Source organism: Podarcis liolepis (genome assembly GCF_965112155.1).
Source record: "Podarcis liolepis genome assembly, chromosome: 3".
Classification (NCBI taxonomy): domain Eukaryota; kingdom Metazoa; phylum Chordata; class Lepidosauria; order Squamata; family Lacertidae; genus Podarcis; species Podarcis liolepis.
In genome coordinates, this window is record NC_139557.1 from 34146107 (window position 1) to 34168893 (window position 22787).

The following is a 22787-nucleotide window of genomic DNA, read 5'->3' on the forward strand; positions in this document are numbered from 1 at the left end:
GATTGACCTTTCAGTGATGTTTCAAAAGCTCTAGGCATGAGAACCCAAAAGGCATGTCGTATTGGACTTCTGGGACTACACCAGACCAAAAAGTCCTAAAGAAACTTGAAGGGCCACAATTGGCCCCTGGTCCTGCAGTTCCCCACCCTTGGCCTACTGGGTTTTGGCACCACTAACTAAATTAGCCGTCCAAAATTTAGTTGAGTCAAGTTGGTGTCACCCATAACAGCGTCCTAAAGATACCTGGGTTGATATTGCTCATGCTTTTAACATCTACACATCTGAAATATCTTTCATTCTTTTCTTTTTTTAAAAGGTAACTTGTAAAAGCATAAGCTTATCGATTTGCATCAGCTAAAGCAAACTAACATGGAAAACAGAAGAAGACAGCTGATTTTCCTGGGATGCCGCAAAACAACACAGAAGTGGAATCGTCTTGTAGCCTTCACTAAAGAAGTTACTCGCTGCTTTTGAAATGCAGACACTTGTAACAGGGTCATTTCTTTTCAGGTTTTAAAACACTGCTTCTGTCTGTGATCTAATTTTATCATTTTATATAATGAGTTGTGCACTACATCTGTCTCACAGTGTCCTCTCGAAGGATATGAGATACTTCATTCTTTGTCGCTAGTTATTACTGTTCCTCCATTCAAACTGTCACATGCAAATGTCAAAAAGTGTTTCCTTAGAAGTGTTCAGTACTATAAGAAATAAAGGAACTGAAAATGAGGGAATTAGGCAATTATGATTCTTATTTGTTCACTGGCTATAATGGGAGATGTAATTTTCAGGCACTATGTTCCGAGGGAGAGACAAGTTAAAAATAGTTTCATGGTTTTCCAGTTCTTTTGACTGCAGGCCAATTTCAGATTTGCTTTTATAAGAACATTTTGCTTGCTGGACACTGACAGGTAAATAAATCTGTCTGGGATATCCTGGCAGGATTCAGAAATGTTCCAATAGGGTTCACTCTAAGAATTCAATATCTAACACCCCAGGAAAGAAAGAGCGTGGAGAAGCTCTTCCAGGATTCCCAATTTAGCCATGAACTTCACTGACTAATCTTGGGAAAGCTACTATTTCTTAGCCTATTCTACACCACATGAGCTTTTTTATTTGCTTTTTATTTAAGAGAACCTCTAAACTGCTCAGTATTTAAAAACATCTAAGTGGTGTCCAATAATGCAACATAAAAACAATAAAACAGTATCCTAAAAACAGAGATACAAACATAGACAGTCGTATAAAAACAAAAATCCAGTAATGACAAGGTCTAACCTTATTGGTCCAGAAAAGTCTGGGCAAAATTGTATGTATTTATAAGACACCAGAGGGAACCACTGGATGATGTTTCATATATTGAGTTTGAATCCTGACAAGACAAAAGTACTGTTTTGGGGGGACAGGCGGGTGTGGAGGACTCCCTGGTCCTGAATGGGATAACTGTGCCCCTGAAGGACCAGGTGCGCAGCCTGGGAGATATTTTGGACTCACAGCTGTCCATGGAGGCACAGGTCAATTCTGTGTCCAGGGCTGTTGTCTACCAGCTCCATCTGGTACGCAGGCTGAGACCCTACCTGCCCTCAGACTGTCTCACCATAGTGGTGCATGCTCTAGTTATCTCCTGCTTGGACTAGTGCAATGCGCTCTACATGGGGCTACCTTTGAAGGTGACCTGGAAACTACAACTAATCCAGAATGCGGCAGCTAGACTGGTGATTGGGAGCAGCCGCCAGGACCATATAACACCGGTCTTGAAAGATCTACATTGGCTCGCAGTACATTTCTGAGCACAATTTAAAGTGTTGGTGATGACATTTAAAGCCCTAAAAGGCCTTGGCCCAGTATACCTGAAGGAGCGTCTCCACCCCCATCATTCAACCCGGACACTTAGGTCTAGCACCAAGGGCCTTCTGGCAGTTCCTTCATTGCGAGAAGCAAAGTTACAGGGAAGCAGGCAGAGGGCCTTCTTGGTAGTGGCACCCACCCTGTGGAATGCCCTCCCATCAGATGTCAAAGAAATAAACAACTATCTGACATTTAGACGACATCTGAAGGCAGCCATGTTTAGGGAAGTTTTTAAGGACTGGTTTTTTAATGTATATTTAATCTTTTGTTGGAAGCTGCCCAGAGTGGCTGGGGAAACGCAGCCAGATGGACGGGGTATAAATAATAAATTATTATAATCATATTATATTGTAGAAAAAAGGGTGGAAAACGTTCATAGTGATATTCCACAGGGTGCAGTGCTAGAAGCAAAATCTCCTCGCATATGTGCTCTACCCTGAGCTCCTTAGGGGAGAATTGTGCTAGGTAGATTAAAATTTCTATGGGCATAGTGGTTTCTATGCCACATTGCATTAACCACAAGCTTATGTTTCTAGCAACCATCTCCTAAGTTCCCATTCAGTTACTGTATAACGCAAACCAAGTCCCAGAAGTTCTCATGGTCAGCTGGAGAACAATGAACCCAGCCTGCCTCTTGACCACACTACAATGCTAGGAGTGACAGCGTGCTGCTGGGAACAATGGTTACAGGAAACGGATCTCTTTCAGGAGGAACCGGGTCATTAAGAGAGCCAAGGATTGGATGAAGAACAACTCAACTCTCATGCAGGGGGGTGGGTTGTGTTTTGAATGGTTGCCCTTTCTCTCACCACTACCCATGGCAATGCCATTTGGCTGATTTTACTAGTCTAGCATCTCCTTCACCCTGTGACGAAGTGGGGCAAGGGGAGGGGAAGTGATAGCCAATAGCTGTGTTGGTCCATAGTGGGCGTGGTTGGAAATCCAAAAACCTACACCAGGGCAGTACCTTTATTAGGTCCAAACAATATCTTACAAAACAGTGAGCAAGTTTTGCAATTCAAGCTAGTGAAAAGCTTTCATGCTTTCTTTAAATTATCATTTCGTTTGCATAAGTTTGTATACCTCCAGCATCAAGAGCTCAAAATGGAAAACTGTGGAATGCCCAGAAATGTATACATTTCCTACAAAAGAGACACAAAACTTTTGATTCTTGAGTATGCTAAAGCTATCCAATATTAGAAGCGGTGCCCCCCATTTTAGTCTCACAACAACCTTGTGCGGTAGGGCTAGGCTTATAGATATTGACTAACCCAAAACATTTAACCACCCTTCATTTGGCTCTATGCACAAGACAGAGTTAAGCCAGAGATTCATGGCTGGCTAAGTTGGGACAGTGCTTTCTATGTCTTGTCTAGCATCCTTTAATGCTAGAAATGAAAGCAGCTGACAGAAGGAGAACATGTTCAATTGCCTCCTGAATATTTATCTGCATGGCTCCTAAACCAATGCAGTAACTTGGAGCAAGCACTGCCATCTCCATCTCCTTGTTAACGACGGAAGGGATGTGCACCAGTTTCTAAGTGCACCAAATCACCCGTGGCACTGCCAAATGATGAATTCAACCAACTAAAGCACAATTTTATTCCAGGAAAGTATCTTTATTCAGTGCCAGTAAGCCAAATTACAGTTACATGTATTTCCCACACACCCTACAGAGACAGGCTCCTCATAAAACGAGGGAGTTTCAAGGTAGGAATTTCAGAGAGATCCACTGAAAACATATGTTAAGTAGCAATACACAGAACAGAGCGGGCTGTACTTCTCACAAGCCTTGAGTTATCAACAATGGGTGCTTGCATTGCTCCTTTATGCTCAGATATGTCTAGATCAGGGTTTCTCAAACTTGGGCCTTCAGCTGTGTTTGGACTACAACTCCCATCACCCCTAGCTAGCAGATCAGGGATGGATGGGAGCTGTAGTCCAAAACCAACTGGAGACCCAAGTTTGGGAAACTCTGGATGGACTAGATGGATTTAGTGACGATGCACTAACTTTCCTTTCAAGGCACTATCAAACCATGCAAATTACAGCAAAGCCTTTCCTTTGGCAATAACAGAGAAGGGTACACGTCCTTCCCAAATATGTAAGAACTGTACTGACCTTCGCTCCAAATGCAAGAAGCAAAGCAAAACAGTAGAGTCAGCTTATAATGTTACCTTCATATCAGCTTCGCCTCCACTGTGCGTATCCTGACAGAAGAAATTGTATCCGCCTTCCCATACTCCTGTCACCAGCTAAATGAAGGAAGAAAAAGAAAGAAGCCCATTGACAACATTGCACATTTTTACAATACTTTATATATATATATATTAAAAAAATGAACTTAAAAGAATCAAAGTCATATTAACAAGACCTTAATGTAAAAGTCCCCCAAAAGCAGTTTCATTAGATGCTGGAGGCAAAAAACAGCTTTTAAAAGAGTGGAGAGTGAGAGGGGGATTTTTCTATTCTGGCTTGGTCAGACCACACCTGGAATACTGTGTCCAATTCTGGGTGCCACAATTTAAGCAGGATGTTGACAAGCCAGATTGTGAGCAGAGGAGGGTGATTGAGGGTCTGGAAGTCAAATGCTATGAGGGAATCTGGAATGTTTAGTTTGGTAAATAGGAGACTGAGAGTAGATATGATAGCCAACTTCATATATCTAAAGGGCTGTGTGGCGTTTGCCCTCCTAGGTGTGTGACATCATACTGGGTTCATAAAGAAAGGGCTAACTAATTGTAAAATGACTAACCAATGGGAACCCAAGGGGAGAAGTCAGGAGTTAGAGTTAGAGTTGCTGAAGAGACAGTCTGGAGTTAGGAGAGACAGAGAAGATAAGTCTGTGGGTTGGGCTAGTCTGGTGTGAGAGAGGGAGAGAATTTGTTAAGAGGAGTCAGTCAAACAGTTGAGATAATCAGTCAGAAGGTATTAGGAAGGTATAGGCTGGTAAAGAAATTAAAGTTAAGGTACTGACAGGAATATTATTTGAGAAACCATAAATTTGTTAATGTTTGTAAAATAAACTTGGGGTTTTTTTGGTTCACTTTTAACAACTGACTAGACTCAGTGTTTTACCAGAGAGTAACTGGTTGGTGGCAGCGGGGAAGCGAGCACAGTGGTGGCACAGGGATCAATAGACTGTTAAACGTCCGGGGACCCTGTGCGATCACCACAGGCTGCCACATGGAAGACAGAGCAAGCTCCCGTTCCAGAGGGTAGGAGCTTGAAGTTACAAGAAAGGAGATTCCAACTAAACATCAGTAAGAGCTCTTCGACAGCAGAATGGATTCTCTCGGAAGGTGGTGGACTCGCCTTCCTTGGAGGTTTTTAAGCAGAGATTGGAAGGCCATATATCATGGGTGCTTCAGTTGAGATTCCTGCATTGCAGCGAGGGTCATCTTGTCCAGCCTCCTGCAATGCAGGAATCTTTTTTCCAACGTGGGGCTTGACCCATGGCCCTGAGATTAAGATTATGACCCTCATGGTCCCTTACAACTCTATGATTCTACGAGTTCACTGAAGGAGCGCACAGAGTAGGGCTGCTGGTGGGTGTTGCCTCCCAAGGGCTGGACAGAGGGGCCTTTGGGCTTCAGATTCCCTATCATGCACTACTCAGTCAGGTTTTGGAAATGTCTGCTATCCAATAACCTGCAAAACCTATCTACTAGAGGTAAAAGTGAGATACAGTGGTACCTCTGGTTACATACGCTTCAGGTTACAGGCTCCGCTAACCCAGAAATAGTACCTCGGGTTAAGAACTTTGCTTCAGGATGAGAACAGAAATCGTGCTCCGGTGGCACGGCGGCAGCAGGAGGCCCCATTAGCTAAAGTGGTGCTTCAGGTTAAGAACAGTTTCAGGTTAAGAACGGACCTCCGGAACAAATTAAGTACTTAACCCGAGGTACCACTGTATGTACACATCACAGTGCTGAAATAGCCTGCAACTCTTATGGGGGGGATTGATAATCTTTAAGAGGGCCTTCTATAAAAGCAGGATGAGAGTAGAGTCTGATTCAGAAACAGTCTTTCCATCAGACTTCTATTTCAAGTCTTCTTGACTTGACCACAAGAAGCTTCCTTACAAGAAAACATGAAAATATAATTTTAGATTTGACAAAAATACTCATCAAATCTCAGGAGTATTGACTTGGCTGGGGCAGCAAGCAAAACAAAACAAAACTCAATTCAAGGCAAGAGGCCAGGCTTTATAATTTAGATAACATCTTCTGAAAAATGTTTATCTAGAACTTCATGTAATATATCTTCCTTGACCCCCCCCCAAAAAAAACCCACACACAGCATTTTAAAATCAAAGGACTAACCTCAACATTTAGAGTGCACATATAGTGAATGTCAACTGGTTTCCATAAACAGTTCTAAATGTGCAAGACTCATTGCTTTAGCATGCCTGAGATTTCTCCAGCTGAGATTTCTGCATTTTTATGAAATCAGATATAGCTCTTGTGGCTGAACCAGGACTTGGTCAGTTCATATTCACAAAGCTTAGTTGGTGGCCTAGAGGCAGTGACTTTCTATTGGGCTGGACTACCTAACAGGGCTGTTGGGTGGATAAAACTGCGGGGAGGGGGGCAGGAAAGATAAAATTAAATATGCTTTCCAAACTCTTTGGATGAAGAGGGTGGAACAAAAATATAAATGCAATGTAATAAGCAGCTCTCATTTGGCATTCCCCCCACCTAACCTCACTATAAAACTACTGCTTTGTTTCCAGTACAAAAATAAAAACATGCATTTTGAAAACAAGATACTCTAACTTTTTGTTGGGGAGTGGGGGTGGGAGTACTACCCAATGATAGCATAATCATTATCTGCAGAATTTCCGTTCAAACTTTCTCAAGAAACTCTGGCTTTGGGAATACCACAAACAATACGTTCTCCATTTATAGTTTGCAAGTTCCCCATAGCAACCTGCTGTCCATTCCTGTTGCCACTGCATTCAGTCTCTGCAGTTATCTCATCTTACATTTGAAATGACAAAGAGGCTTCAGCACACATGGGAAATAGGACTTGACCATTAATTGTTCCCTACAGGATTTCCCACAAGCTCTACAGCAGCAGCAGTTTGGTGTATGTGTGCTTTGTCTTTGCTGTCAAACAAAACAAAAGAAAACCCTTCTATACATAATGCAGATTTGTGCCCACCATTTAGAAAGCCCCTTACTACTACAGCATCCTAAATTATTATCTGTTCACAGAAGTCAAGATTTCCCCACCTTTTCCAGTCTTGCAGATCACTGGCATTATTACCTAGTCTACTATATTCTGTTGAGCCTTGGCTACTGATTGAAGGGTCTAACCACACATTAGGTTAACAATGTGATTAGCAATGACACAAGGGATTTAAAAAAATAAAATAGCAGGTGGGTGGGTGTCACAGAGGGAGGAGCAGGTAACAGATTTTTATTTTGCTTTCAAAAAACACACAAAAGGTACATTTTAAAATGTACCATTTCTACTAAGGCAACATGACCTTGAAAGCCAAATACAGTATCTGAAGTTATTTGTTCGGCCAGATATTTCCCTTCAAATTAAAAATCAGAAGTGGGGGGGGTGCATTCCTGTGAGGTTCTAAAGGAGAAAGGATTGCGTAGATGTGTTCACTGCAAGTAATCCTGGTGCCAAAATATTTGCTCTGGAACACATGCCACAGATGCCGCTATCTCACTTGAAGGCCTACTTTGACACTGCAAGTATGTTCAAGTGGAAAAGGAAATGCAGACTAATGATCTCTAAACAAATAAACTGCTCCTGTCATATCTGCAATAATTAGGCATTTCCCAAGCAATATAAAAAGTTAGGTATCTAACTTCCTGAGAGAAGTGCTGTTTGTTGTGAGGTTTTTCTGCAGGGAGAAGGCGTGGGGACAAACTGTTTAAGACTGTCATGCCACTTTTGTAGAAGATTCTGAACTCCTATTCTAGCACATTTGCTCCTGTTCCCATTTTAGCCGGGATCTTTTAGAACACTTCGCATGAACATCCTACTCAGGTACCAACCAAAGCCAGAATAACTAGGCTACAGAGCCTCCAGACTTTTATAGAATGGGAAAACAAACCTTGTCTCCCCAGGTAAGGAAAGGCCATTCTGTGCAAACCAAGAACATGCCATGCCACCCCCCACCCCCCGGAAAGCAACTGATAATGGAACTGGAGAGCACTGGATGGAAGGCTGGAAAAACAAAATCTAGCAAGGGGAGGAATAATTGAATAACCTAGATTCAGCATCAAGAAATATCTGACAGATTGGTAGCTGGAGGTCCTTTTATCTATTTCTTTCTTCTTTTTACTCTCTTTACTTTTATCTCCCTCGGTGGTTTATTGTTATTCTCACATTATTATTCTATCTCCTTGTACTTTGGTAAGAACTGTATCCCCTTCATGGATCACTGCCTTGTTGTGGTGAAGGGGCTTGAATAACTCAAGAGAAGCTATGAGCTATGCCGTGCAGGGCCACCCAAGACGGACAGGTCATAGCCAAGAGTTTAGACTAAATGTGATCCACCTGCAGAAGGAACTGGCAAACCACTCCAGTATTTTGCCAAGAAAACTCCATGGACATAAAAAAAAAAGAAGCTTTGAGAAGAAAGTGAGAGTTTCCAAGTCATGCTCTGGTTCATGGGGTCATGGAGAGTCGAAAATGACTAAGACGACTAAACAACAAGAACTGTATACAGATAAGGGGGAGGACAGTTTGAGAACCCTGTGTGAGAGGTGGGTAAGGAGAGATACCACAGGGAGGAGAGGCTGTGGGAAGAGAGGGATGGGGCCAGGTGAGAGCTGGGAGGGCACACCTTCCTCTGTAGGTGATGCAAGTTACAATATAAGCAATGAGTACCGTATTTTTCGCCCCATAAGACGCACCGGCCCATAAGACGCACCTAGATTTTAGGGGGGAAATAAAGGAAAAAAATTTTATTTCCCCCCCAGGTGCGCTGCGCTACACCAGGAGCTTGGGGCGTGCGGAGCTCAGCGCGCCCCAAGCTTCTGCATGCCGGCAAGGTCTCCGCTAGCGTGGGAGAGCCGGGCGCCTCTCCCAGGGCTAGCGGACCCCTGCGCTAATCCAGAAGCTTGGGGCGCGCTGAGCTCAGCGCGCCCCAAGCTTCTGCATGCCGGCAAGCAGTCCGCTGCCGCCCCAAGCCTCCCGCACCCGGCAGGAGGTCCCGCCGGGTGCGCGAGGCTTGGGGCGGCAGCGGACTGCTTGCGTGCACCTAGAAGCTTGGGGCGTGCTGAGCTCAGCGCGCCCCAAGCTTCTGCATGCCGGCAAGCAGTCCGCTGCCGCCCCAAGCCTCCCGCACCCGGCAGGAGGTCCCGCCGGGTGCGCGAGGCTTGCAGACACTCGCCCGAAGCAGGGGGAGCCCTCCGGAGGGCTCCCCGTGCTTCGGGCGACAGGCTGCCGCCCCAAGCCTCGCGCACCCAGTGGGACCTCCTGCCGGGCGCGCGAGGCTTGCAGGCATTCGCCCCATAAGACGCACCCCGATTTCCCCTTCATTTTTGGAGGGGGAAAAGTGCGTCTTATGGGGCGAAAAATACGGTAGTTGCTTTTTTCCTGTTCCTTCTTCCTTTAGTTTCTTTCTTTATTGTATTTCCTGTAGATTAGTTTGCTTTTTTATGGCATTGTGAAAATGTCAATAATTCCCCCCCAAAACAACAACAACATGCGTTTCTAATATCATAGCATTCTACGTAACTATTATTCAAAGGATGTGTTTGCTAAAGACTCATTTCATGCAGTTTTCTAGTCTTCCGACCTGCTTGCCGTGCCATAGGAGCAGGTTATGGTCTCCGTCACTTAACCACACATCTCCCATAAAATGCGGCACAAGGGTTTTGTGCATTCAGCCAGGCGTGGAACAGCCCTGCTTGTTCACTTATTTCAGGAATGTATAAGCCACTTTCTCTGCCAAACCGCACTTGAGGTAAGTGCTACGGTCAAACATGCAAAGCTTTTGCAGGATAAGCTTAGAAGACTATGTTCCTCCGCCACCAGAAAGGCGTTGGTGGCCTGTAAATGTATGAACTGTGCGACTATAATGGTTAACTTTTTAGGAGTCTCAATTGGTCAAAGTTTACCAAAGCTGGGGGTGGGGGGAGAGAGACGGAAATATATTACAAGGATTGTGATGCCCAAGCTTCCAGACAAATATATCCACCTTGATCACTGATGGGGCATTTGCTGGTGGTCCCACACACCCCTGAGGTTTGACTGGCCTTTTTGATTGATTGATTGATTGATTGATTGATTGATTTGATATTGATTGATTCTATTTCTATGCTGCTTTTTATTCAAATAAATCCCAAAGAAGCTTACAAACAAAGGATAAAAATAACATAATGGAACATCACGAATACAGCATAAATTGTATAGAATAGCAACAAAACAAAGCTCTGTTGAATTTGTACGAATATGCTCTCCCCTCCACCATGACTCATAAACTTTTATTCTGTTCAATGCATCAGAATACACCTGCACATAATGTTCCTGGCAGCAACCCCCTTCTGAAGGATCCTTGTGATGGAGGTGATCAGCACAAAGACTCTCTCCCCTCACATCCTTTCTGCCACCTTACCAGGGACCGAGCCTTTAGTGTGGCAGGCTCTGCCCTGTGGAACTCCTTGCAAAAACAGAGATTTGGTGGGAGCCATTCCCAGTTGCTTTTAGAAGTCTTCTAAAACTGTATTATTCGGAGAGGCCTGATATTTTGTATGAAAGCATGGAACAAGCAATGCGAGAAAAATGCACAGCCTCTTCATTTCTTACCTCATAAAACATATAGAGGGACAGAAGCGTAAGCCCGAGGTTATAGACCACTAGAATACCCCTGAAGGTGAACGGCTGCCTGTTCCGCATGTACTTTGGTCCTAACCATACGATTAATAAGTATAAGACGGTGAAGATGAAGGTAGGTGTGTAATTGGTCAGGAGAAACCATCCTTTTACTCTGGGATCTGAAATGGAACACAAAGGCAACATTTTTATCTGGATTAAGGCAATTTCAAAGACTTCTGAGATTTAAGACTGGCAGAATATTCATTGTTAGGAAAGGCAGGGTGCACATTTATGCACGTTGTGGAAGCAGTTGCTCCAGAGCGTCTGACCAAATTCAATACCAACATTTCAGACCAAAGGAAGTTGAGAGGACAATCTGTGCTAGTGGTTTCTGGTGTGTGCGGAGATTTGGTTCCCCCTTTAGCGAGGCTTTCCTAAGAGAAGCCAAAGGAATAATAGCTGGGAGATACAGTGAGAAAAGCCCGTTGCTCTGAATTGCACACAAACCCCCACACCCGTGGCGAGGTTTTATTTAATTGCTCAGTTGCTAAACAACTAATTATGCTTCCTTTACAAAAGTGCTGTTCCCTGAAGGAGCACCTGACACACTAGCCTTTCCTACTTCTCTCTCAAATCTTGATACCCGGTGCTTTTATATTCCAAGTTACTGTACTTTTAATTCTCTCCTTCCTGACATCTCCATTACTCCCATTATCTGAAATTAGACGGGTTTTGTGAGAGCCATGACGCTCGCCTCACCTTTCAAGTTGGCACTTCCTCAGTTTTATTGATTCCCACCCATCTGAACTACCAGGCTTTGTGGCAAAATAAGGAGAATGTAAATATTTTAAATAGTGCTTAAATATTATAAAGAGATCCGAGATCCCATGTTCGCACAATTAAGCTTTGCTGATGAATCTGAAAAATATATTCCGAGGAGTTGCACTTTCTTGGGGGGGGGGGCCTTTAATGTTTTGGAAACCTGGGGATGATCCAAGAAAATTGGAGAATCTTTCATTCCCATGGGTGTGTCATAGTAGAGTTAAGGAAATTGATGATATGATGCTGCTTTATACCAGGGATGGGGAACCTGGTGCCCTCCAGATGTTATAGCACCCCCATCAGCCCCAGCCAGCATGGCCAATGGGCAGAGCTGATGAGAGCGGAAGCCCAGTCACATCTGGAGAGCCCAGTCTTACACCATCACAACTTTGGTCCAGCTAGGATAATGCTATCTGTTCTAATGCGCAGCAACATGCACAGGTCATAAGCAGAAGCCTCCTCAGATCTTATAAGTGGAAACACCAGGAAGCAAACTTGGGCAGTGCTAGAAACTAGGTGCCAAATGGCTCCTTAAACCAAGATTACAGTCATCAAAACAATGTCTAGTTGCCATTTTTGAGCAAGATGGCTCTAAAGCAGGGTTTCCCAAATGTGGGTCTCCATCTTTTTTTTGAACTACAATTCCCATCATCCTTGACCACTGGTCCTTCTAGTCAGGGATGATGGGAAATGTAGTCCAAAAACAGGTGGAGACGCAGGTTTGGGAAACCCTGCTCTAAAGTCTTATTTTTCAAAGGATGGAAATGACTGGGATTGTTTCTCAGTTAAACATCTGGCTAGCTCAGATGACAACCCTGACCTAGGTTAAGAGCTTTGAGAACTTAAAGAAGAAAAGTCACTTGATTCAGGGACAGCCCACATATATATTAACCTATTCCAACCTCTTTTTCTTAATGGTGACACAGACCATTCATAATGTAGGGATATTCTTCACAACTGTGAGCAGGGCAGTGGGGTGGGCTCAGTGAAGACAAACTGCAACAATTAACTATGATGTTTTTCACTGCTCCTGCTGCACAGAAAGAGCATTTTGGTTCCTGAAATTCATTCTGACTGTGCAGATATTCTACAACTGATAGAATTCTACAGCCAAGATCCAATGATCCCCAAGCATGCACCTCCAGATGGTGAAGATCTCAGGTGCTTTCCTGGTGCTCAGGACATCTTCACTTGGTTGCAAGTGGTCAAAAGTCAGGCGCAAAACATGCCGGGTGCCTGGCTAAATTCGAACACCAAACTTGGGGGTTACTTCATGCAGGATTGTGTGTTCTGTCATTTAAGCTACACTATGAGCTTTTATCTTTCCCACAGATATCAATGGCATTTCAGTGGTTCAGTTTGGATAGATTGCTTCCACATACGCCAAATGCAAGAGCAATTTCATATTTTCTGATAGCTGTAAAACTGTCTTGTTATGTTTAGGAGTCTATTAACTGACAGGAGTTTTTGAACATATGCTAATATAAATGGGCTGCCTCATTCATGTGTTTTCCTTTCTGACGTCAGGACCAAATGTCACTACAGAATTCTCACCCCGCAGGGTCACTGGAACATGCGGGCTCAATTTTTGTGCCAACTCAGCTGATGCAGAGGGTGAGATCAGCAAGGGTGCCTCAAATGCAGTATGTCTAAGCAAACACACCAAAAGGGCAACTGTTTCATTTTGTTCGTGACTGTGCTTTCCATGGGAACGGAACCACAGAGGCAGAGTCTTAAAAGGAGCTATTTTGTACACAGAAGAATTCAGCGCAGAAATATGCCAGCTGCTCACTGACGCTGCTGCTGGGGAGTTTATTTATTAATGTAATTATAGGCCACCTCTCCAAAAGGTATAGCTACCTAAAGTGGCACAAATCAGAACACCCCTTGTATTGAATTCCAACAATGATACAAGTATATATCTAATAAAGCACTTGTATCCATTGCAAGCCAAAGCAAAACAAAGCAAAAAAACCAACCATGCAGGGATTTCAGTCCTCATTCCAGTGACTACTACACAACATCTTAATTAAGAGGTTTTTTTAAATGTCACTGTATTCAGAGACATAAAAACCTTTGGCAAATAATCTGGAACTAGGTAGCCCACCCTCTCCCAAATAAACCACCTACCTCTGGGTCCAAGCCAAACGTCCAGGTAGCTATTGATTGTTTCATCCAGAGACGTCATTGTGCAACCTGCGTGGAAGATGGGGAGAAAACAGTTATTTTGCTCTTTTCTATGGAAATGCTGCTATCGGGAAACAGTTTAAACTAGCATGAGATACGTTTGTGGGTGTGGGAATCCATGGCTCCCTAGATGGTGCTAGACTGCAACACCCATCATCCCTGTGAATTGACCGCACTGCCTGTGGCTGATGGGAGTTGGAGTCCAGCAACAACCAAAAGGCCACAGGCTCCCCAAGTATTCCTCTGAACACTTGGCAGATTTTTGCAGGAATATTTGGGGGATTGCAGCCCATCTTTGGCACTGAAGGCTGCTCCACTGTCAGTATACCTCTGAATCACAGGTGGAAAGAGTGCTGTTGCACTCACATCGTGGTATTAACACGACTTTCTGCATTTCCCAAAGCCAGGACACAAATAAGGAGCCTATACTAGTTCAAATGTGCATTTATAAATGGTATCCTTCTACTTATCGCAAGAGAGGCTTAAAGGAGATTTAGGGAAATTCCACAAAACGTTATGTTAGATACACATTTCCTTATGGAGTTTCAAATGCTTAAAGCATGGTGTAACTTTGTAAGACTTCTTTTGCATTCAGTAGTTAAGAGCTGCAGGAAGACCGCAAATAATGGGAGAAGACACTGACGCTGAACAGAGCACATCATAAAGTTTACATCCCTAAAGACGTATTTAAAAACATCTCCCGCCATCTTGAAGGCAGCATACAAGGAAAGAGATAAAATGGAAGCCATCTCTACTTTACTTGGATACTGAAAAACAATATTCACAAGTCAAAGCCTGAAACAGATGCAGCAGGAACTTGTTTTATAGCTCGTAGCTACACAGGAAATACTTATAATTAAGAAGAAGAAGAAGAAGAGAAGAGTTTGGATTTGATATCCCGCCTTTCACTCCCCTTCAGGAGTCTCAAAGCGGCTAACATTCTCCTTTCCCTTCCTCCCCCACAACAAACACTCTGTGAGGTGAGTGGGGCTGAGAGACTTCACAGAAGTGTGACTGGCCCAAGGTCACCCAGCAGCTGCATGTGGAGGAGCGGAGACACGAACCCGGTTTCCCAGATTACGTGACTACCGCTCTTAACCACTACACCACACTGGCTCTTCACCTGCCTTCCTCCTCTCCTACTTTATAAATAATCCTGAGTCACTTTTTGGCCTCTCTCTCTCTCTCTCTGTGTGTGTGTCTGTATGCACAAAACAAAACAAGTCTATGTACAGCGAAACCATAGAAGCAGCTCATTTAACCAAAAGATGAGAGTTGCCAAATAAAGCTTACCCGCAGCCCTGATATTTCAGACCAAGTTTAAACACAGCAGAATAAACAGTGTCTTATAATGACTTAATGCCACCTTCCAAATAAGCACAGCAGAACCAAGCTTGCCAAGTAAACTCCTCCTGGGACTTCACCTTTCGACAGTATGCATAGAGGAGGGGTGACACTGTCAAAACCATGCAGCTCTGCAGCATCTGAAAGTGAGGGTACTCTTTGCTGCCTGCTTCGGCACCAATGTTCAGAGGTGGGTGGGTGTGTTTAAGGGGAAAAAGAGAGAGATCAGGTCTCCAGTTACCAGGTCAGCACCAACACTTGTGGTGCTGTGTTGACATCTTCCTAACCGGCAGAGACCAAAGCGCAGTCAAGAACCATTTCACTGCATTCAGAGACTCAAGCTTTGGCATCCTCAGTTCAAAGGATCCCAGGCAACTGGGAAAACTTCTGCCTTGATGAAGCATTGCTAAGCAGAGTACATAATACCTTCATTGGAAGTTTTTAAGCAGAGGTTGGATGGCACCTGCTATGGAAGCTTTAGTTGAGTTTCCTGTATTCCTTGGGTTCCGTCCAACTCTAAAATTCTATTATTCTACTGGAATAGATGGACCAGTATAAGGCAGCTACACACACACACACACACACACACACACACGTTATCTATCTACTAAATGGGATGCAGGCACAGAATAATAAAGCACAATCAACATGGAGGTTAATAAGAAAATACTCCTCTTTGTAAAGCGTTCCAGAACTACATTCTTTCCCTAAAGTAGTCGCACTGTATCTCCCAGGTCTGTCCCATATATTGTGCAAGTTTGCAACTTTTGAGCTGTTCACACTGCTAGAGTTGCCTTATTTGGAAGAGCAAAAAAAGAGGATACGTTTGCAGACTTTCTGCTTTTAACTACGGATCGCTATGACGACTCTCATTTTACAAACCCACAAGAAAGAGGGCGTGTCCTGGAAAAGGAGGACATATGGCAACCCCTCGTCACGGCCACCAATTCCCAGTTACTGAGGCACAAGGGAGTCCTGCTCCTACCCCCCGCCAACCCTGAACTATGCAAAGAACTCACATTTCATGGAGCTGTAGAGTTATTTTACTGAGATCTCTCAGTAGCCAGCAATGCTACATTCAGACAAGACCAGGCAGGGCATATCAAACAGGGTGTGTGTATCAGAATAAATGGCATGATTCGCAGCAACAAAAGGTTTCACAGGCCCATGCTGAGATAAAATCAATATTAAATTGTTAAAAGGAAAGCAGCGTATTCCAAGGGCATTTGTTGCAGTTGTTTATTCACACATCACAATAACCTCAGCGATGTTGTTTCAGCTGCTTCAAACTTTGACACGAACATTTCCATATACCCACCCCAAGCATCTCCTGTTCTCCCCCCCCCTCTTGGGTGGGAAAGCAAGTATTCATCCCTTCTCACTGTGAGAAGTATTCAAAGCAAGTATTCATCCCTTCTCACTGTGTTTCTCTAAACAACAACAGCCACCACCCAATGCTGGATAATGCCACAGAACTACCATGCCCTTTCTTAGCTCTGCTCTGCTCAACCCAGGAATAAGAGTATGCAACTGGCTACTTTAATAAGATTGACATAATCCACACTATCAGTAATATGGCTATACTAAGGATGGTTTCCCCCCCAGATTTGCATTAGTAGGTTCCCCTCACCCTACACACACACACACACACACACTCAGGAGCCGGAATATCACTTTTTTTTTGCATGAAATGAAACTCAGGTAATGATGATGATGATGATTTATTATTTATACCCCACCCATCTGGCTGGGTTTCCCCAGCCACTCTGGGCATCTTCCAGCAAAATATTAAAAACATGATAAAACATCAAACATTAAAAACTTCCCTAAACAGGGCTGCCTTCAGATGTCTTCTATAAGTCAGATAGTTGTTTATTTCTTTGACATCTGAGGGGAGGGTGTTTCACAGGGCGGGCACCACTACAGAGAAGGCCCTCTGCCTGGTTCCCTGTAACCTCACTTCTCGCAGTGAGGGAACCGACAGATGGTCCTCACCGCTAGATCTCAGTGTCTGGGCAGAACGATGGAGGTGGAGACGCTCCTTCAGGTATACTGGACCGAGACCATTTAGGGCTTTAAAGGTCAGCACCAACACTTTGAATTGTGCCCAGAAACGTACTGGGAGCCAGTGTAGGTCTTTCAGGACCAGTGTTATGTGGTCTCAGTGGCCACTCCCAGTCACCAGCCTAGCTGCCACATTCTGGATTAGTTGTAGTTTCCAGGTCACCTTCAAAGGTAGCCCCATGTAGAGCGCATTGCAGTAGTCCAAGCAGAAGATAACCAAAGCATGCACCACTCTGTCCAGACAGTCCACGGGCAGGTAAGGTCTCAGCCTGCGTACCAGATGGAGCTGGTAGACAGCTGCCCTGGACACAGAATTGACCTGCACCTCCATGGTCAGCTGTGAGTCCAAAATGACTCCCAGGCTGCGCACCTGCTCCTTCAGGGGCACAGTTACCCCATGTCAGGACCATGACACTTCTAGATGGTCACTAATTTCAGGTAGTATCGAATCACATGCTGGCAAATTAAGCTTGGATGATTAAAGGTGATTTGAAGCTCTTGCACAACTAACCAATTCCTCCTCTCTCCCGAAATCCCCCCCCAACTTTTAGCTGTAAGGAAAGTGACAGGAAAATGAAGTGGGCAGTGTGGGACAACGACTGCTTTGATGGAACACTGTCTTAGCCTCCCCACAAACAAATCAGAATGAATGATCAATAAACAGGTCATCTGGAAGTACTCTTATGGCTCAGTGGGTAAAGCATGAGAATCTTTACCTCAGGGTTGTGGGTTCGAGACCCACACTGGGCAAAAGATTCCTGCATTGCAGGGGGTTGGACTAGATGACCCTCGGGATCCCTTCCAACTCTACAGTTCTATGGTTTTTACAAAGAGCATGAACTTTGCTGATACGTATTGATTTTGGGGGGGCACACTCCTGTCCAGCCACAGATAACATGGAAATCCTCCTTGAAATGGTTAACAGGCTTCAACAACATTAGCTAGAAAGTTTAGATCTGCTACGCAATTGAACCAAAGTACACAGACTTCTAGAATAACGGAAAATGGGACTTTAATTTTCCTCCCTCAAGATAATGGACTGGAAGTATAACTCAAAACAATGAGAGGCATGGAACATGCAAATTAGAAGATTGTGTGAAACATAAGGTATTTGCACATCTCTCTATAGGTATGTTGCAAAATGGCCCACACCCACAAAAGTTAACAATTGGAATGGGATCTCCCAAGGTGCTTCCGGGGGCAGGGAAGCAGAAGGGGCATTATTCCAAAACTAAGCAGTCAAAATGCAGAGCATCACATTTCCTTTGCCATTGAGACAAGCACTCCAGCACAACACAAGACCCAAACACACATGAGCTGTGAGGTGTCCACTGTCTCACCAGATCGCTGGATCATGGGGGAGGAAGGTATCTTCTAACAGCAGTGTGTGTCCGTGCTTGTGCAGTATAAACTGAGTTTACTAGTGTAAACAAGTATAGCATGACATAGTAAAGGCTGCATACAAAAATATATATTATTTGCAAAACAAACTGAGATAACAAAGTCCTCTTTCACCTTGTAATTAGAAACTTGGGGAGGAGAACATTTACAGGTGAGTCATCCACTTGCCACCTGAATCTCCATGTGGTCATCTCACTTGGCTGAATTGACAATGATTGATTTGGTTACATAATACCATTATGGAATAAGCCAGAATGGTTTTGTGCTTGTGTAAATTTATTTGTATATGTATTAAGAGATGCAAGGTCTCTAAAGCCATTCAGTGGGGTGGGGTGGGGAGAACATGGAGAAAATGTATACAGTGTAATGCATCAAATACACCATTATATACATTTTTTAAAAACTTGGCATATAAAATTCTTCATACTACACACCTTGAATGAATAAAATATTGTCTTTCAAAGCATTTCACTCATTCCAATACAGAAACTACTTTGTTGGAGGTTTTTCCTCAGTGTGCCCCCCAAATGTTTTTCTTTTAGAGTTTTACCCCCCCCCCAAAAAAATAAACGCAATGTTAGAAATATTTTAAAAGATCATTTTCTGAGGATGGGGAATGGTATATAGCATCTGTGTTCCTCTCCAAATATGTCTAGGCTTTCACATCTAAATATAAGCAAAACCACTGCTTAAACTGAATTCAGGTTTTTAAAAAGAAATAAAACGCTACTTTCAGAAAAAGAGCCGGGGGGGGGGGGAGTCTAAAAATATGAACTGTCTGGGAGGCTTTGGTCTCCTGCTTGCCCCATTGACCCTGTTTTTCAATCTCAGTTGACTATCCCACCTTCCCGCATTATATCTGGGTGGGGCTGGCTCGTGTTTTAAAAATGTGAACCTGCTACCACCATCATATACTGCGGAGGCCTTAGCTATGCTGTTACAAAAGTGTTTTGTGTATGTTTTCCCCCCCTCTCTCTCAACTTGTGCCAACTCCTAACATCTGCTGCTGTGTTCTGAATGGAGAGCAAGAGACTGTGTCTGTGTGTGTGTTACGTATATCCCCAAATATGTGGACATAACATTTGGGATCTGAATTAACAAATAAACTATTAAAAAAATAATCCACCAGCTCAAGTGGCAGCAGTCCCTCCTTTTTCTCTTTTATTTTCCCTTTCCAAGAAACTGCAGGGATTTCTGGAAATACAACTCTCATTCTCTTTTGTAACGGGGAGAAAAATGATATTTTGCTGTCTCCTCCGACTCTGAGGAAACAAAAGCTGACTGTCACGACAGAAATTGCAAAGAAAAACAGGAACATCACAACAGTGATGGTTCTTTTTATTATCTTTCTTTTTCCAGCTATAGTGCGTGATATTTGCAATAAGGATTGTATTACGTGAAGGCCTACCCTTCTTAAGGAGGCTTCAGTGGGAAGCAATTGTCTTCTGACATTCTGTGGATGAGTAGGATGAACCCAATTATGTGTGCATGGGGGGGGGGGGGACTTGGGGAAAGGCTCCAGCACCTCCTACCTCCACACTCCTTTGGCCCTTTAAGATTTATGGTGGAGTCCCTCTGAAACCCCAGGGTGGTCCGCCATGTTGTTTCGCATAAACCACATCCACTTTTGCAGGGCTTGATGTCATATATGATACCAGGCATGGGAAAGTTCAAACCGCAGCTAAAAGGCCCTAAACAGCCTCGGCCCAGTATACCTGAAGGAGCGTCTCCACCCCCCATCGTTCCGCCCGGACACTGAGGTCCAGGGCAGAGGGCCTTTAGGCGGTTCTCTCACTGTGAGAAGCGAAGTTACAGGGAACCAGGCAGAGGGCCTTCTCGTTAGTGGCGCCTGCCCTGTGGAACGCTCTCACGTCAGATAACTATCTGACTTTTAGAAGACATCTGAAGGCAGCCCAGTTTAGGGATGCTTTTAATATTTGATGAATTGTATTTTAATATTTTGTTGGAAGCCACTCAGAGTGGCTGGGGAAATCCATCCAGATGGGCAGGGTATTATTATTATTATTATTATTATTATTATTATTATTATTATTATTATATAAAAGGAGGAAGAATTGGGAGTGCACTCAAAGTCTACTCCCAATTCTTCCTTCGCTGCAAAGAAAGTGTTGCTTTGATTTCCTGGCTAGAATTTTTGTTGAAAGGCCACCTTGCATTTAAAGACACGGGTATGCCACTCTCATGTGCTGTTTGGACATTATTTTCTAAAAAATATATATATAGTAATAAGAACTGGGAAAGGAAGTGCCTGCTTAGAGGTGACAAAAGTCTCGCAAGGATGTAAAAGTAACTTTCAGTACATAAGGCTCTGTCGCTTATTGGCAATGAGCAAAAAAGGGCACGGGGTGCAATCTCTTCCTTCATATTGGTTGGAAGGTATTATAAAAGGAGCTTGTCTTCCCCTGGAAACCCTTTGTGCCTTTGCAGGAGGTCTGCCTCACATGGAGAATGAAAGCCGTAAGTGATTCTGACAAAGTTAAAGGCTGCTAGCCAAAGCACTTCCCTGAGAATTAGGAGGTAATCTGCAGAATGCAGTCCAGATGAACCCAACCAAAAAAACTCACCACATCTCTCCCCATTAAGATGACTTTCACAATCCTCCAAGCCAAACAACATCTCCTCTGCCAGAGTTCAAAAGTATAACTATTACACTGGGAAATTCAGCACGGTACAATTAGTCACAGTACAGAAATGGCAGGCTAGCCTTGCGGAAGAGTTTTGAAAAGATGTCAGAAGCCACATGATCAAAGGATAAATTCCGGCTAGTTCAAACTCGTGTTTGTGGCTCAGACGCCAGTCCAGAACAGACCCACATCCAGTCATGAATGGCTTTAATCTATGTTTGCTGTCTTGTTAGAATTCTTTTCTCCTAGTTCAAGGCAGTGTGCTGGAGATTTTGATACACCAGGTCTTCGGCACAGCTCCCCCTGAAGCATTTCCCTCACCCCAACCTGACGTCTCCAGCTGTCTCTCCAATATTTCTGCTTGGACGCTTCATTGTTGTCTCAGTCTCAATCTTCTCAAGACTGTACTTCTCATCTTTCCTCCCAAGCCTCCTTTCTTTGTTCCTGATTCACCCTGCACACTTTCTTTGTTCGTCGACAATGTTGCCATCTACCCTGTTGAACAGGCGTGTAACCTTGGTTTTTCTCCCCCTCCTTTGTTCCTCATACAGAGTCCACAGCTACATTGTGTTGCTTTGCAAAGAATGCGGCCCTTCCCACCGCAGGAACTCAAGTCTACACCATGGTAATCTCTCATCTTTCTAGACTACAGCCTCCTCCTCTTTGGTCTTCCACTGTCTCACCTGGTCCCCTCACATCTGTCAAGCACTCTGCCGCTGTAATAACGTGCCTCTGTCACCACTCTGATCATGCAACACCACTCACTGAAATCTCTACCCAGGAAAGGAATTGGTTTTAGAAATGATCATTACTGATCTATTGTGGATTTGACACATTGTGGAGTCACCTCCCTTGTAGATATTGCAAATGTTGAAATATTGCATGTGCAGGAATAGGCAAGTGGATAGCCAATGGTTAAGGATAAAGTAGTTTAATGGAACATGTATTAGAAAATAAAGCAGCAACAGGAGGAATCTGGACACATCAAGAATAGAGGGCGGGAAACCAATTTTTGGGGGAAACTGTATTAAATTTGTGGCTGATTAGGTACAATCTGGAAAAATCAATAAAAATCATTCGGCAAATTTTATCTCTCTACTTCTTTCTGTCTGTTTCCACATTCAGCACAAGGTCCTTCAACCTCCTCCATAGCCTTGCCCCCCCCCCATCTCCTGATACATTCCTGCCAGTGACCTTTGCTCATCTAGTTCCACCACTTGTAGCTGCTCAAAGGTTTCCTGCATCCTCCAACAGCTCCATCACTTCTCCCTTGCTGCCCTGTGCCTGGGACTGCTTCCCAGAACATCTGTCCAAAAACCAGCTCATGCCCTAATGGAACTCTGAGCATGCACAACTGAAACAACCACACAGCCACCTTTGCACGTCACAATAAACAGGGCATCTAGCCAGTGAAGCGGAGAGGAAAAAATCCCTGTGGAAATTTTATATTTCTTAAAATTCATTAGCAACAATGAATGGATGCGCCAGCTGAAAATGCAGCAATAGTCAAGCTTGGCAAGTTCACAGCTTTGTTCACTAAATAAAAGGAAATTGAACATGCTAAATCTGATCCCTCTGCAGGGAATTGGAAATTTTCTGATGAAGACTGAAAACACTAATTTGAGCATGATTTCCCCCCCCCCCACAAAAAAGGATGATTTCCCATTCAAAATGTTTTGTAAAAAT

At 43.8% G+C, this 22787-nt stretch overlaps 1 protein-coding gene across 4 annotated transcripts in view; it reads right to left on the reverse strand.

Moving 5' to 3' along the window:
* ELOVL5 (ELOVL fatty acid elongase 5) overlaps window positions 1-22787 on the reverse strand; it is a 63733-nt gene that overhangs the window by 10310 nt on the left and 30636 nt on the right. For 3 of the 4 annotated variants that reach the window (XM_083495723.1, XM_083495722.1, XM_083495721.1), the window contains exons 2-4: window positions 13591-13656; window positions 10630-10817; window positions 4026-4103 (exon numbers count right to left, since the gene is read on the reverse strand). In XM_083495723.1, the coding sequence (XP_083351849.1) occupies window positions 4026-4103; window positions 10630-10817; window positions 13591-13648 (324 nt within the window). In that variant the 5' untranslated portion in view covers window positions 13649-13656. Of the gene's footprint in view, window positions 1-4025; window positions 4104-10629; window positions 10818-13590; window positions 13657-16010; window positions 16157-22787 lie in introns of those variants that run through there. The other variant, XM_083495720.1, reaches the window with a different exon arrangement.